Below are 15,008 nucleotides of genomic sequence, written 5' to 3'. Positions count from 1 at the left end.
TTAAATCCAATTGCTCTAACATCTTTTAAAAACTGGAATCAGTTCAGACGAGCTTTTTTCACTTACTCATCTCTCAATGCAGGCCCCTATCATGTGAAATGTGTATACTCCTTCGATTACAGACACTGCTTTTAATTGCTGGGCAGAGAACAAACTTATATAGTGACAATAGCTTTATGTCGTTTCATAAAATATGATAAGAGCAAAATATAATATTCCAAAAATACATTTCTTTAGATATTTGTTTAGGCTTAACTACAGTTTTGTTTAGATAATGAAAAAATAGGATTTCTTTCTCAACTTTAATAAGTAGACGTCATATTGTGTAAGTGAAAGAAACAGATTTCCACCTACTTTTAGTCATTGGATTAAGTATCTTCTGTTTCATCTTGCACTAGAGAAGATTTGGTACTCCACTAAAGGCTGTAGTCAAATGTTTTTCACTATTTGGCAGCGAGTGCTGACATACATAGAGCAAATAGATCCACATGTAATATGTACATTTTTATCTTACTGTTGTTGTTTATTTTTTCCTTTCTTTCCCTCATCTTTTTTTTTTTTATGTATATGTGTGCATGTATGCATATATGTATATGTGTGTATAATGTGTGATAATGATGCAGGGGGGATGGGGAGCTCTGTTGGAGCAAGAAACGTAGTTTTCTCATAATGACCTATCTTTGAAATTGTTATACTATGTAAAAAAATCAATAAAAAAAGTAGGGGCAGAGGGATTTTCTATGGTCTTATTGTTCCACACTGATGCCCAAAGAGTAAAAAACTCAGAGCAAGAGAGAGTGTGGGTACATGCTGTGAAATCTCTTTACCTTATATAGACCTGCTACAGTGGAGACCAGACTAGGTCTGGAAAAGGCACATTGACATCGGTTCTGATACAGATACATTCTGTAAATCTATTCCTCTAAAATGCTGTGTTTCTCTAAACGCACACATATCCCCCTTCTTACAGGTTTAAAGGCCCGTTATACAAACCAGATCCAAAACAAGCCCCATTACCGTGATCAGGCACTTAAATGACCTGCATAACGGCCGCAGTAAATCTGACGCCTCAGGACAGGCTGTGACAAGCAGCCCACGGCGGCAAGAAGGAGATTTTTATAATTTAGGACGAGGGTTTAATATACACATGAGACGTGGCAGGAAGTGCCAGCGGGGTGACACACACACACACACGCGTGATCATGTATGGTAGCTGGGGCGAGATGGATGATTAGGGTCAAAGGAGGAAGCTGCCCCCCCATAAAGGCAGTTGTCAGTCACAGGGATGCTATGAGATGATTGGATGAGACAGGCTCTGTGCCACCCTGCAGTTTTCTCCCAGAGCCCCACAGTACCGCCGATCTGTCAGAACTCTGATCAAAGACCGCACGCTGCGGTCTTGGCAAACACATTCACTGTGCTCGGAATTAAAAGTGTGTTCAGAGCAAAGGATTTAGTTGCAAACACTTTTCTCTGCAAAGCGTCACATTTTACATCAATGCTGCCACCCAAAGGTCAAAATGTGAATCGCAGGATATCTCTTTACTGATCTTCACGGGTAAGCGTGAAAAAATACAGTAAAAAAACAACAAAAAAAGCATTAAAATGAAATACATTTAATAATAAATTAAATTACATATTTCATAAATTACATAGCTTTGTTTATATTATAATTAAATATGCTGATTATATACACTCCATTTTAAAGTTTGGGGTCAGCAAGATGTTTTAAATGAAAACTCTAAGGTTGAACTTATTTGATCAAAAATACTGTAAATATATTGTGAAATATTATTACAATTTAAATTCTATTTTAATATTTTTCAAAATGTAATTTATTCCTCTGATGGCAAAGCCGATTTTCAATAGTGATACCGTATTTTTTTTATCCAATGAGACTTTTTTTTAAATATTAATTTTACTTAATTTTAAACCCTTGTTTATGTACTCCTAAACATATGTTTAGCACATATACATGATAATGTCCTTCTAATATGCTGATTTGCTGCTCAAGAAATATTTAATATTACTATCAATATAGAAAACAGTAGCCTAGAAATCTAGACGCACCCTAGCGGCAGCAAATCTAATCTGCCACGAGTGTCGTCTAGCAACTCTTAATACACTTCTGAGCTGTAAAAACCAAACTCTGGTCAGGCCAATCAAATCGTGTATAGAGTCGGTAGGCGGGGCTTAACATAATGACGACAGAGTTACGCTTGCGTGCTTCTAGTAAACACAGAAGATGGCGAAAGGCAGTCTTTCGAATCGGCTTTGACCGCGACTCTGGAAGACTTGGAGTTAAGCTTTTCTCTGAGAAAAGAACAATGAACAATTCTTAAAAAGGGAAGATGTGTTTGGAGTTTTGCCGACCGAACACGGTAAAAGTTTAATCTGTCAACTAGCTCTGCTTCACTTTCGTTGCTCTGGTTGGTAGTAGCACTATCCTATCGCGTGCAGAGGGAGTTTGAAAGACAACCGTTTATCCCGCCCCTCGGATTGACCCCTTTCAATGGTGAGTTTCCAGACCAAACATCTTGATGTGGGTCTGGCTTGTCAGGCTAAGAAAACAGCTGTGCTGCTTTATAATTTTGTGGAAACAGTGATGCATTGTTTTTCAGGATTCTTTCAGATTTTTTTTGTAACACCATAAATGTCTTTACTTTTACATTTGATCAATTAATGTGTCCTTGCTGAATAAGAGTATTATTTTTTTAAATCTTTTGAACAGTGTCATCTATAGATTTTATACTGTATGTATATTGAAATCTTATTAGTCCACTCCATACGGCTGCATATTGAATATCAAGTGGCTCACTGCTGTGATTGCCAGTGATTTTGTTGTGTTGTGCAGCAGTTTGCTTTCAGTGAGAGCAGAATTATGTCCTTGATTGCAGGAACTTGAAGTTTCAGTTGGACGAAACTTCCTTACCAAAGCAAGTTACAAGTCTGTTTCACAGTGCATACATAAGCAGCGTATGGTGCTTTCACACTTATAGCGTTTCTGCTATGTAACTATAAACAGAAAACATTGATTTCTGAGTTACTGCACTGATTATTTACCCTTGGTGGCATAGGCCTCTGCGATCATGGAGAGTCTGTACACTGGAGCTCCCACCAGCTGCATCTCATCCAGATTCACACGGCCATACTGATTCAGCGCTTCCCTGAAATCAGCCTCCACATAGCACAGCTTAGCCATGATCAGACTGGCCTCCTGCATGTATTCAGGCTGGGGGAGAAAGAGAAAGACACAGACCGCCACAATATAGCACACTCATTGTAGAAACAATATAATCAGTAAGTCATTATGACAACATGTTAATTAAGGCACAATATGTAAGATTCTTAAATGAAAACCACAACACTGTTAAAAAAATATTGTTGGTTTAACTTTAAAAAGTAAGTAACCTGGTTGCCTTAAAATGTATTTAATTGAATTTAATTATTTAAGTTTATTGAAATTAAAAGTTTGAGTTGATACAATGAAGGAAACTGATCTAATAGATAGGAACTCAAAATTGTATTGTGTCTGAACCACATAAAAAATTTGATAAATCATGAAAATAGCACAATTCGGCATGTTTCACGGCATCATCACAAATAAAACACACACAATTACCCAATATGCTTACAAAATCTTTTAATAATATTTGAATAAAGGTTGTCGAATCTCAAAAATGTTCATTGAATTAACTATTTTTTTTTATTTCAAATGAACTCAAAATTAAGGCAATCAGGTAACCTATTTTTTAAATATTTTTTTTACAGTAAAGAACAATGTTACTTAATTTTGTTGACCTGTGTGCTTACATTATCCCAAATGTTTCCAAGAATGTTTAAATCCAGAGAAATCAGCCATTTTAATCAGTGTTTATGGACCGTGTGCGTCACCTGTCAATGATGTCATATCCGTGCTACTCTTAATTTCCGTAGAAACATCAAAGACGCTTTACAGCATGGATTTTATTAGACGGACGAGCAACTGTTTGGATACAGATTTATCACCAGAAAATGAATCATTGTTATACAGCAGAACACGGTTAGTCTGATTCGAGTGAATCGCTCGTTTTCTTGATTCACCGCGAGGAACGTTTTTACCATGCCTCAGAGGAAACTCTAATTTGTCAAGTGGCTATAACATAGCATAATCAGAGAGAGCTTTCTCCATCATTAAATAGATTTTTTTAATTAATCGCATGTCATTTAGCGACAGTCATTTTCTCATCCTGTTTTTATTAATCTGATATTCTAATATTAATCTAGATTACTGCAAAGAACAAGTCACCGAGCGAACGCACAGAGAAACATTATAATAACTTTCAACACACTCAAATGCATTTGGTATGATTGTTTTAAGCATGTAAAACAGGACTGCCTTAGCCCACATACGTAACGGAAAGAGCATAAGCATTATGAAATCTCAGAAACCTGTGTTAAGAGCGGGTCTTTCTCATTATCATTCGCTCCCAAAGAGCTCTCGACGCATCCTGCTTTATATTTTTATTTGTACCTCACTTTTTTTTTTTAGATACAGAACAAGAATATAATAAGTACATTGCTAAACACATAACCACAGATAAACAGAGTTTTCCTATCCTATCTTTTTTTCCCTTGCTGTCTCAAGAAATATCTATGTATACATGAAACTACTCAAAACAATCTAGTATACATGTCAGACCAGTATGTGCGGCTGTAATTCTGCCACAAAAATACACTAAAAACAGAGAAGAGTTGTGGCTCGAAGGGGTACAGCAACGGTCGGAAGTAAGGCAAAATTTTATGATAAAATGATAAATATTGTGTTTTATTAGCGCCTAAACCTACCCCAACCCTAAACCTACCCTTACAATAATGCAAATACAGTAATACATTAATTAAATATTATATTGATGTGTGCATGCCCAGTGGTCATAGCTGTATCCCTTTTACCATGCGGACGTGGTGTGATGAAATCACTGTTTCACAAAATAATATACGGACTGACTGTACACACGAAAACGCAAGGGTGTCGGTTTCAGATATATCCATTCTGAGATCCGGTTTAAAATTAAAATAAAAAATGTTTCAGGCTCCTAAAACGCCTGATCCATCGGGATGAAATGCTGATACCACACAATTGTTTTTATGTATACAGCTAAGCACTTTTCCGTGTCGATGGGGCCTTAGTTTTAAGTAAATTTGAGAATGAATTAGCACTTAATTAATCCATAAACAAAGGCACTTTTTCATTAAATTCCTAATATTAATAGTATATATTGTACTATATATCTTTAAAAAAAATCCCTTTAATTTTGAATTTAAGTTTTAGTAATTTTGTTGTGTTTTTTATCATTTTTATTATTTACAGATTTTACTAAATACAGATTATACAGATTTTACTAAATTTACTAAATACATTTTACTAAATAGTTTTTATTTCATTTTTATTTATTTTAGTAGATCAAGTTAAAGGTGCACTATGCAACTTTCCGTCCACTGGAGGGTGCCAATTCAAAGCAAATGCATAGTTTGATGATGCAAAGTTTGAGCGCAGCATCTTGGGACATGTGGTCTTCACCTCACAGCCGGTGGAAAATAGGACTCCGGTTATTAGAAATCATGTTCATGGATGCGGTTATTAATGTTACTGTAGTGTGAAGCAGAGCAGGACAGAGTGTTGTGGAGCTGAGCACGGCCGCTGGAGCGATTGTTATACAAACACACGGCTCGCAACAACCAGGACTTTTATTATGACGGGACGGGACACATTCGCAGGCGCCTGCACTGATCCGCTCTTCCGGTTATGATTATGAGGTAATGCAGCTCTGTTTATCATTTAAGTGTGTTGAAAATGATGTTATGACGTTACTACGTGCGTTCACTTGTTCACACTGCTAAGAGTAAAACGCTCCTGCCAAATAAAACCAGGAAAACCGAGGGTAGCGCAGATATGAGGCAATTGACAGGCGACTTTGAACGCTATGCTGAAACGTCCCGGTCCTTGGTTAAAATAGCAATTTTCTCACAATTTACAAATAGTTGGAAACATTTGGGATATTGTAGGTACTCAACTGAACAAAATATATAACACCGGCCTAGTGGTTTTTGGATATTTTACTGCAAAAATACTACATAATGCACCTTTAAAATAAATGAAAAATTAAATTCTTTAGTTAACCACTTGAAATATATTTTGTTTTATTTCATGTAAAAAAAAAAGGTAAGTTTTGTTTTTTTATTTGGTTTTTTAATGGTACGGTAGTTGTCCCTGACTGTTCAGGCTTACCTTTAAATTCCCCCGATCAAGTGCAGCCGTCAGGTGTTTCCGTACCTCCTGGAGCCGGGGTCGGGGCCCACGGGGACTGGCTCCCTGCTTGATGGGGTTTTCCTTGAGGTACTGCTGGAGTTTGGCCTCCCCCAGCAGAAGTTCCCCGAGATCATCTACAAGAGAAGCAGAGGTTCAGTCCTGCACCTGAATTCACTCTAAGAAGCTCGCACAGAAAACCTAACAAATCATAAATCAAGACTACACTGAGAAAAATGTGTCATATGATATTTGTCTGAACTTTATATTTTATCATAATGACATTCAGCAAGCTCATGCATGGCAGAAATTTCCGTTTTGGGTGAACCATCCCTTTCATCTTTCTCTTCTGACTCAAACGGTAACAATGGAGATGTCACCTGCACTATAAACACTGACTGTAAAAATAGCATTACATAAAGCCCAGTCTTGGACCTGACCACATTCTTACCAGGATTAACACACGCGCAGCTCCGAGAACAATCACGTGTGGTTTAATCTGTTACCTTACATGCACGTCTTTCAATCAGTTTGTGTGAGATTAATTTATCATACTGCTTATATGTAAATATGTACCTTTTAATGAACAGGGCAAATGTAAAGATGGCAACAGCAATTTAATCCACAATTGTATGAATTTAGACTGATTATAGACATTAAACCAATGTTTAGGAAACACTCCTATAATTCATACATTTTAATCTTAATGCATCTTTCAGACGTTCACAAATTATATTGATGTAAAATGTAATTTTTGTGAAACCTTCCCTCACTTAATTATGTCTTGACTATATTTAAACAACAACAAAAAATAGTACTAATATTATACATATTTTTACAGTATTCTTTTTTTTGTTGCATTTTATATTATTATTTTCTTTTACTATATTTCAATATTTATGGAACTTAAATTACTGTGAATTACAAATATTACACATAAATTTATTTCTTTGTAACGTTGATGCGTCTCTTCAGGGTATTTTTTTAAACAACACAAAGAGCACTAAAAACAGGACATTTTCTCTACTTTTAACTGATATCTAGTGAAGATATTTGTGTACTATCCTTTTCTATTACTTACTATTTGAATTTATTACTTTGTGACTTACTTATCTTTATCTGAGAGAGTTAATGAATTTAAAGTTTGAATATACAACATTTAAATAGCTGTTTAACAAATAACTGAATCTGTGTCTCCAATAATTTGACATTACAATTTCACAAGATAATAAGCCAAATAATGACTCTTCATACCTTCATAGACTTGATAAAATAAGAATTACAGAAATGATGAAGATGAATGGACACAACTGTATGAGCAATCAGGAAGTGTACCGGGCGGGCATATGAGCGAAATACTAGCAAAAATGGCGATATCATCATATTGTAGATACCCTGAAATCAAAGTATTAATTCAAAGAAGCGTTGAATGTGTAGTTAATAGAACAGGAATAAATCAAATACGGATTCTGCCATCAGGCCTGAGGCACACACTGTCATAGCTAACGCGTTAGCCGTAAGAATATGTAACGTTACAGAAATCACACACACCGTTTGAGATGAGTTTCGCAGACAGCTGTCGCACAAGTTCTGGTATCTTATCCCATTGTGTCTCTGATCGACAGCGCTCTATTTCAGACTCTAATCGCGACCCGGACTTTCTGGCTGTCATCTTTCTTCCTCCTCCTGACCAAAACACGACCGGAGCCGGAGCACAGAAACATCAAAGACCTGGAGAGGACCATAAAAACATGAAACGGAGTACTCTTCCGGGCCATGGTACTCGGCTCTAATTGGACAGACTTCTGTGCATGTGATTATTTTTTTGTTTCACGGATGACGTTTTTTTTAAAATTTTATTTATTTATATTTTATTTTTGTATTATTGTTTTTTGATTGGGCAATCATGGCATACAGCATACAATATTTTTTGACGTCCAAGAATCGAGTGTTCTTTGTTCTCTAGTCTAGCCAATAACAAAATTCAATTCAATTAATATAGTTAGTCGCAAAACATTTTTATCAACCTTTATTAAACCTGTTCAAATAGCAAACTGGTATTATCATTAGGCTACACCAAGCAGTATAGCCTATGGGATATATTATAACCTAAATAAACTTAAACTTAGTTCACCCCAAAATGAAAACCACATTATTTACTCACAATCAAGCTATCCTATGTGCGTATGGCTTTCTTCTTACAGACAAAGACAATCAGAGTTATATTCAAAAAATATAATTTATAATGGCAGCGAATGGGGACAAGATTTTGAAGCCCAAAAAATGCATTCATCCATTATAAAAGTACTCCACTCCGGTGTGTTAATTAATAGTACTTCAAAAGTATTATTAACACTGGCAGGTGTTAATAAAGGCCTTCTGAAATGAATCAATGGGGTTTGTATAATTAAAACTAAATAGCTTCCGACAGATGGCTGTACATAGACATCATGTCTATGGCTGTACATATCAACTTACAGCAAAAGAGTGACCCCTGACCTGATGCATGCCATATATATATATACATACAAAAAAACCATCGCTTCAGAAGGCCTTTATTAACCTGGTGGATGGATGCACTTTTTTGGACTTCAAAATCAGGACCGCCATTCACTTACATAATAAAGCTTGGAAGAGCAATGCTATTATATATATCATATATATAAGTCATACACACCTAGGTTGGCTTGAGGGTGAGTATGTCATCCTCTTTAACGGGGAAAAAGCTGATCACCGAATGGGGAAATAAAAAAAATCAGAGTAAGTTCTGCGCTATACTCACTGCAATCTTTTCTTATCATATATTATTTCAACTCAAATCAAAATTTAATTTTGTTTAATTATTATTTATGCAAAAGTCATTTAATTTGCAGTCTCGGTCAGGTTTTAGGACTACACACTGAATTGAACAATTGAACAACTCAATCCTGACTGACTGAATGTGTTTGTCCTTCCAGGTTTTAGTAGTTTATCAGCCAGCAGAGCACAATGCACTACTCCCTCCGGTGCTGTAGGTGGCGGTGCCACAAACGCATCACTGACATTCAGCAGCAGCAAGTGTGTTATACTCAGTCTGCGGCGGCATGCTGGCATCGGCATTTGGTTAGCATATAATGTAAGTAAAAAATGTCTTAATAATTATTGCTGTAAGGAGTGAATTATTTGTAATCCCCCGGTATTTAAATCTATAAGCACATTTAGTTTTCGTCGTTGTTGTACGAACGGTGGTACAACCTGCATGCAAGTCTATGATGAGATGCAAGCTGGATGCAAGAAACATTAAAATATGTTTTTGCGAGGGTGTACATATCTATAATTGACTTATGGCTGTATATGATGTATAATTATATACCGTTGCTCTTTTATATTTGAAATGTTGTTGATTTGATTTCAATAGCATTGTAAGTCAAGGTCAAATTTGTCTGTTTAGACTTGAGAGTTTATGAGTCAATTTAGGCTATATCAGATACTGTCAAAACGTTTTAATTGTTTAAACACATGATTTTAATTAATGTAGATCATTGTCTACTGTTAAATTCAAGTCTGAATATTCCCAAAGCACAGTCTATATTTATAGTACAGTCTGTTTACATGTGTCAATTTAATACAGTTTAAAAAATGTTATAATCAATAATTATTATTTTTTACTCTCATCAGCTTGTGTACATTTGTAATGTTCTGTGGACAGTTATTCAAAATGTTAAATCTGGGTCAGAATGAGCTGACTTTGGAAATCCCATGTTTTGCTGTCCAGGATCAGGGGCCTATTGCACAAAACTAGGATAAGCGATTAAGCCGGGATATCCTGGGCCTGGTTTTTCAAAAGGTTTAATCCGGATAAAATTGATCCGGATTTAGTAATCCTTTTTGTGCGATCCGTGATCACGTAATCCAGCTTACTTTTGGAGCCAGTTTTTTAAAGCAACATCGGATTGGATCAATCTGATCTGGATAGGAACTTTTCAGGATCACTAAATCTGGATAACCAGTGCTCAAACATGATAGGAAATCACAAAGTAGAACTATATGTAAAGAGCAACAAGTAGAATAGCCAGTGTAGCCTGGTGATCTTGTCATCTGTACGCAAAATTGAGTACATCGCTGACATGTTAACGATAATGATAAAGAAAAATAAGTATATTAGTGGATAAATTGAGCCTAGATCACCAGGGCCCAGTTTTTCAAAAGTAATCCACTAGGATTTTGGATAACGGATTGGATCAAATCTTGAAAATGTGTTTTTCAAAAGAAAAAACGGATTACATAATCGGATTAGATCACATGATCCAATCTTGGTTTTGATCCGGATCCAACCTTTAGTTTGGGTTTTTCAGAACTTTTTTGTAGGATTTGGATCATTTTGATCCCAAAAATCTGGATTAAACTGATCCCATCAGAAGGATGGATTCAGCGTGGATTTCATGCCCAAAATGTAATGAAAACTTTAAAAATGTATCAAATAATACTATATTTGGATCATGCAGTATCTTACAAGATATCCTATTTATTTATAATGTTTTAATTTTATTTGTTCATCTGTCAGGTTTCAGTGATTAGGTAGGCTTTAACGTATTCAGCCTTTCAGTGTATATATATATATATATATATATATGTGTGTATATATATATGTGTGTATATATATATATGTGTGTATATATATATATATATATGTGTGTATATATGTATATATATATATATTCATCACAATCGAAAATATTTTTGTTTTTAGAATGTTTATTAGTGATGCATGCAAAGATTACAGTACATCTATACTTGATACTTGTTATAAATATCCTCAATGTCCAGTGTTTGTGTTGTAGGTCTCAGATGAGCGGACTGCTCAGAGTGGGCTTTTTTCTTGTTTTTAGTTTTTTTTTAAATGTGTGTGTTTTCATTTCAAATAAAATTAAACTTATATTGACCTCACACTGGCTATTCTACTTGTTGCTCTTTACATATAGTTCTACTTTGTGATTTCCTATCATGTTTGAGCACTGGTTATCCAGATTTAGTGATCCTGAAAAGTTCCTATCCAGATCAGATTGATCCAATCCGATGTTGCTTTAAAAAACTGTCTCCAAAAGTAAGCTGGATTATGTGATCACGGATCGCACAAAAAGGATTACTAAATCCGGATCAATTTTATCCGGATTAAACCTTTTGAAAAACCAGGCCCAGGATATCCTGGCTTAATCCCTTATCCTAGTTTTGTGCAATAGGCCCCAGGTAATCCATCTTTATTTAGTTTGCCGGTTTATCAAAGCAAAACTGGATTGGATCACCCTGATCCAGACACACACCTTTTCAGATACCAAATCTGGATTACTAGTGCTCTATGGAGCCCCTAAAGGGACATGATGATAGAAGAAAAAAAACATGCTTTTGCGTTCTCTCAGAAAAGTTTTGCTTAACGTTCACCGGAGAAACTGTGTTCACTCAAAAATAACTTTTGACCTGTTCACCTCTTGTTCCAATGTAGTTTACAAAACTGTTAAAAAAACACTTTAAATTAAATATAATGTTTTTGTTAGGGCTGCACGATTTGGGGAAAATATATAATTGCGATTATTCTGGGTAAAATTGCGATTGCGATTTAAAATGCGATTATTGTTATTATTATTTTTTACAAATGAAAAGTGTGTGTATATAACATTTTATGTTTTTATATTAATGTGACTAATAATAATTATTATGATTATTATTACTGCTAAAAATATTTGTAAAAATAAGAAATATTACCATTACAATAAAATTTTCATAATTACAAATAAAAAAGAGTATGTCAGAATAAATATAACAATATAATGCTAATTATTATTATTATTTTGTAATATTTTAAAGAAAACTTATTTTACAACAACAAAAAAAACTGCTGGGTTACCTATTAATATGCAGACAGCCTATGACTAAAAAACATTAAAAAGGTCTAAGCCTAAAGAGTTATTGTAATATATATATATATATATATATATATATATATATATATATATATATATATATATATATATATATATATATATATATATATATATATATATATATATATATATTATTTTTTTTATTATTGATTAGCCAAACGTTTTTAATTCATACTGAAAGCCAGAGGGCGCCCTCGAGCGGAAAACGCCACATTTGCGTCAGAGAAGTAATTGGCGTTTGTTTTCAGGAAATCCATGATGTGAAGCTAACGCTGTGTAAACAGAAGATAGAGATGCTTTGATTAAGCATGATGACAATAAACACGACTGCAGCAAAATATGGAGTATTTGAGTTCTTCAAGCCGTCAATGGTATTTTCATAATAATAAAGTGTATTATAATGCAGTGCTGATTGGCATAGAATACTATAAAAGAACGCATCGTCTGCCTTACACTGATGAGAAGCCACATCAGCTCACACACACTCGACTGACGATATAAACGAGGTAAAACATGTTATTAAACGTCTTTTGTTGAACAGGTTTATGAACGCTTCACTAGTTTGTGAAGATGTTTGACTCGTGTTACTTTTTCAAACGCACGTTATAAGCTACTTTAAGACGGAGCAGCGTTTATTACAGAACCGCTCTTCGCTAACACTGGACATTTATTTATTTAATTAAAATCGCAGCCTTTGAGCTTTCATAATCGCACACAAGCCAAATCGCGATTGCGGTTCGATTTCGATTAATCGTGCAGCCCTAGTTTTTGTTTGATATTTACAGCTGTTTGAGGATTTTTTTTTATGGTGCCAAATCTCTTTTGCTTAAGTGTTGGCTACTGAAAGGAGTAATGTTTTTTGATTTATTACTTAACAGTTAAACTAGTCAAGAGCTTGTGTGTGTGTGTGTGTGTGTGTGTGTGTGTGTGTGTGTGTGTGTGTGTGTTACATGATACAAATGTTGTATGTTTGACCAGTTTTAAAGTTGTATTACATTTTTGTAATCCCTGTTCTGCAGGGATTAGTATAATCCTGATTTTTTTTTTTTTGGGTATCAAAGCTATCCCAATCTTACAAAAAAGTTTTACACAACATAAACTGATCATTTGATCCAGAAACCAAGATTGTATTACGTGATCTGATTTCAGAGTCCTTTTTCTCTTTTTTGAAAGATTTGATCCAATACAATTACTTTTGAACAACTGGCCCAGGCCCCTGATTTCTGATCTAACATTGGATCTGAACTTCTTGGTGCTTTTTTTTCTCTCTCACAGATACGCACGTGTAATCTGTCATTAGCTGCAGGATGTTCTTGACTCTGGCACTTTTGCGAAAGGGGATCCCAGGAAAGCAGTGGATCGGGAAGTACCGTCGACCACGAGTAGTCACCTGGCAGATGAAACGGAATACGATTAAACGCCTGGAACAGGAAGCGGAGAATGAATACTGGATCAGCCGACCGTTCATGACGCTGGAACAAGAGCGAGGCCACGCAGCGCAGAGGCGGGAGTGGATGTGGCAGAAAATCAAAGATGCACAACAAGCCAAGTTTCCTGAACACAAATACATCGCAGACCAACTCAACCACCTGAAAATCACTAAGACCTGGTCCAGCTAACCAGAACATCAAAGACTGAAAAAAATAAAAAAGCTTTGTTTGATTTGTGATATGTTATGTTTATAAATGATTTCTAATCATCACATTTGGCTCTGTTCCTGTTTCTGATTCATTAAATAGCAATGGTGTATCTTAAAGGGATCACCCAAAAATGAAAACTTATCATTTAGTCACCCTTAAAGCTACACTGTGTAACTTTTTTAGTTTATTCTTAGCTAAAAACACTTAGTTCTTTCAAGAATATATGTGCTCATTAATGTATATTTACTTCTTTCAAGTAAAGTATTCTCGTAAGTTTATAATATGCCATTGAAAATACATACGGGTGAGGGGTTCGAATGCTGGTCGCCATGTTGCCCCTCCATCTTGAAAGTACATTAGCCAAAGAGGGGCATACCCGTAAATTCAAGCTTCACCTTTCGCGTTTTAACACTCGATGGCACCGTGTCGAATTTGAAGAGGGGGATTGCCATGCTAATCTTGGACTAAATCGGCCACCGTAGGAATTAAAACAAAATCAGAATTGAGAGGAACAGAAACTATTATTCACTGGATGGTCGTATACCTTTTCACCGCTAGATGGGGTGTAGCTTTAAGTTGTTCCAAACTTGAATGAGTTTCTTTCTTCTGCTGAACACAAAAGAAGATATTTTGTGGAATGCTGGTACCCAAACAGTAGAAGTATCCCGTTAACATTCATAGTATTTTTTCCCCATACTATGCCTAACTGTTTGGTTATGCATATTCTTCAAGATATAATTTTGATAGAACTCCCTTTAACTGTAATTTGTTAACTGTAAACATGGAAAATTCAGCTTCCAAAAAGTGACTTCCAAACAAATTTGTTTTGTCAAAGGTAACAGCAGCAAAGACAAATAGGTGTGAGTACGGTGAACTACAGCTGTGTACTACATTTTGCGAACAGATGACAAGATCACCAAGATATCCTTTTCTTATTTTCATATGTACTATTTTCATAAGCAAGGTATACATTTTCAAAAATCTTAGTAAAAAAAATCTACAGCTAGTCATTCTTTCAAAACCGGGTCTAATGCTTTCATTATAGTTATACACATTTTCAGTCCACATAATCATTGTTTCAAATACAAGATGATTGTAATATGTAATGAGAACATTTGGTTTAATCACCAAAACACAACCGTAGGATCTTTTTTAATTTATAAC

At 35.1% G+C, this 15,008-nt stretch overlaps 2 protein-coding genes across 4 annotated transcripts in view; one reads left to right on the top strand and one right to left on the bottom strand.

Annotated features, from left to right (window-relative positions):
• The window catches only part of ttc7b (tetratricopeptide repeat domain 7B), a 53,934-nt gene extending 45,917 nt beyond the window's left edge, over positions 1-8,017 (bottom strand). Inside the window, exons 1-3 of one of the 3 annotated variants that reach the window (XM_067455131.1) lie at positions 7,838-8,017; positions 6,269-6,423; positions 3,064-3,232 (exon numbers count right to left, since the gene is read on the bottom strand). In XM_067455131.1, coding sequence (XP_067311232.1) covers positions 3,064-3,232; positions 6,269-6,423; positions 7,838-7,958 — 445 coding nt within the window. In that variant the 5' untranslated portion in view covers positions 7,959-8,017. The remainder of the gene's footprint in view (positions 1-3,063; positions 3,233-6,268; positions 6,424-7,837) is intronic. The other 2 variants (XM_067455129.1, XM_067455130.1) reach the window with 2 other exon arrangements.
• Positions 8,018-9,322: 1,305 nt separating this feature from the next.
• Positions 9,323-13,906, top strand: mrpl57 (mitochondrial ribosomal protein L57). The gene is made up of 2 exons (XM_067454524.1): positions 9,323-9,401; positions 13,480-13,906. The coding sequence occupies exon 2, from the start codon at positions 13,512-13,514 to the stop codon at positions 13,821-13,823; it is 312 nt and encodes a 103-aa protein (XP_067310625.1). The 5' UTR covers positions 9,323-9,401; positions 13,480-13,511; the 3' UTR covers positions 13,824-13,906.
• The last annotated feature ends 1,102 nt before the right edge of the window (positions 13,907-15,008 follow it).

This window comes from Pseudorasbora parva, chromosome 10, assembly GCF_024679245.1.
Source record: "Pseudorasbora parva isolate DD20220531a chromosome 10, ASM2467924v1, whole genome shotgun sequence".
In the NCBI taxonomy this organism is placed as follows: Eukaryota; Metazoa; Chordata; class Actinopteri; order Cypriniformes; family Gobionidae; genus Pseudorasbora; species Pseudorasbora parva.
Note: the sequence above shows the minus strand (reverse complement) of the source record. Positions and strands in the feature narration are given on the sequence as shown.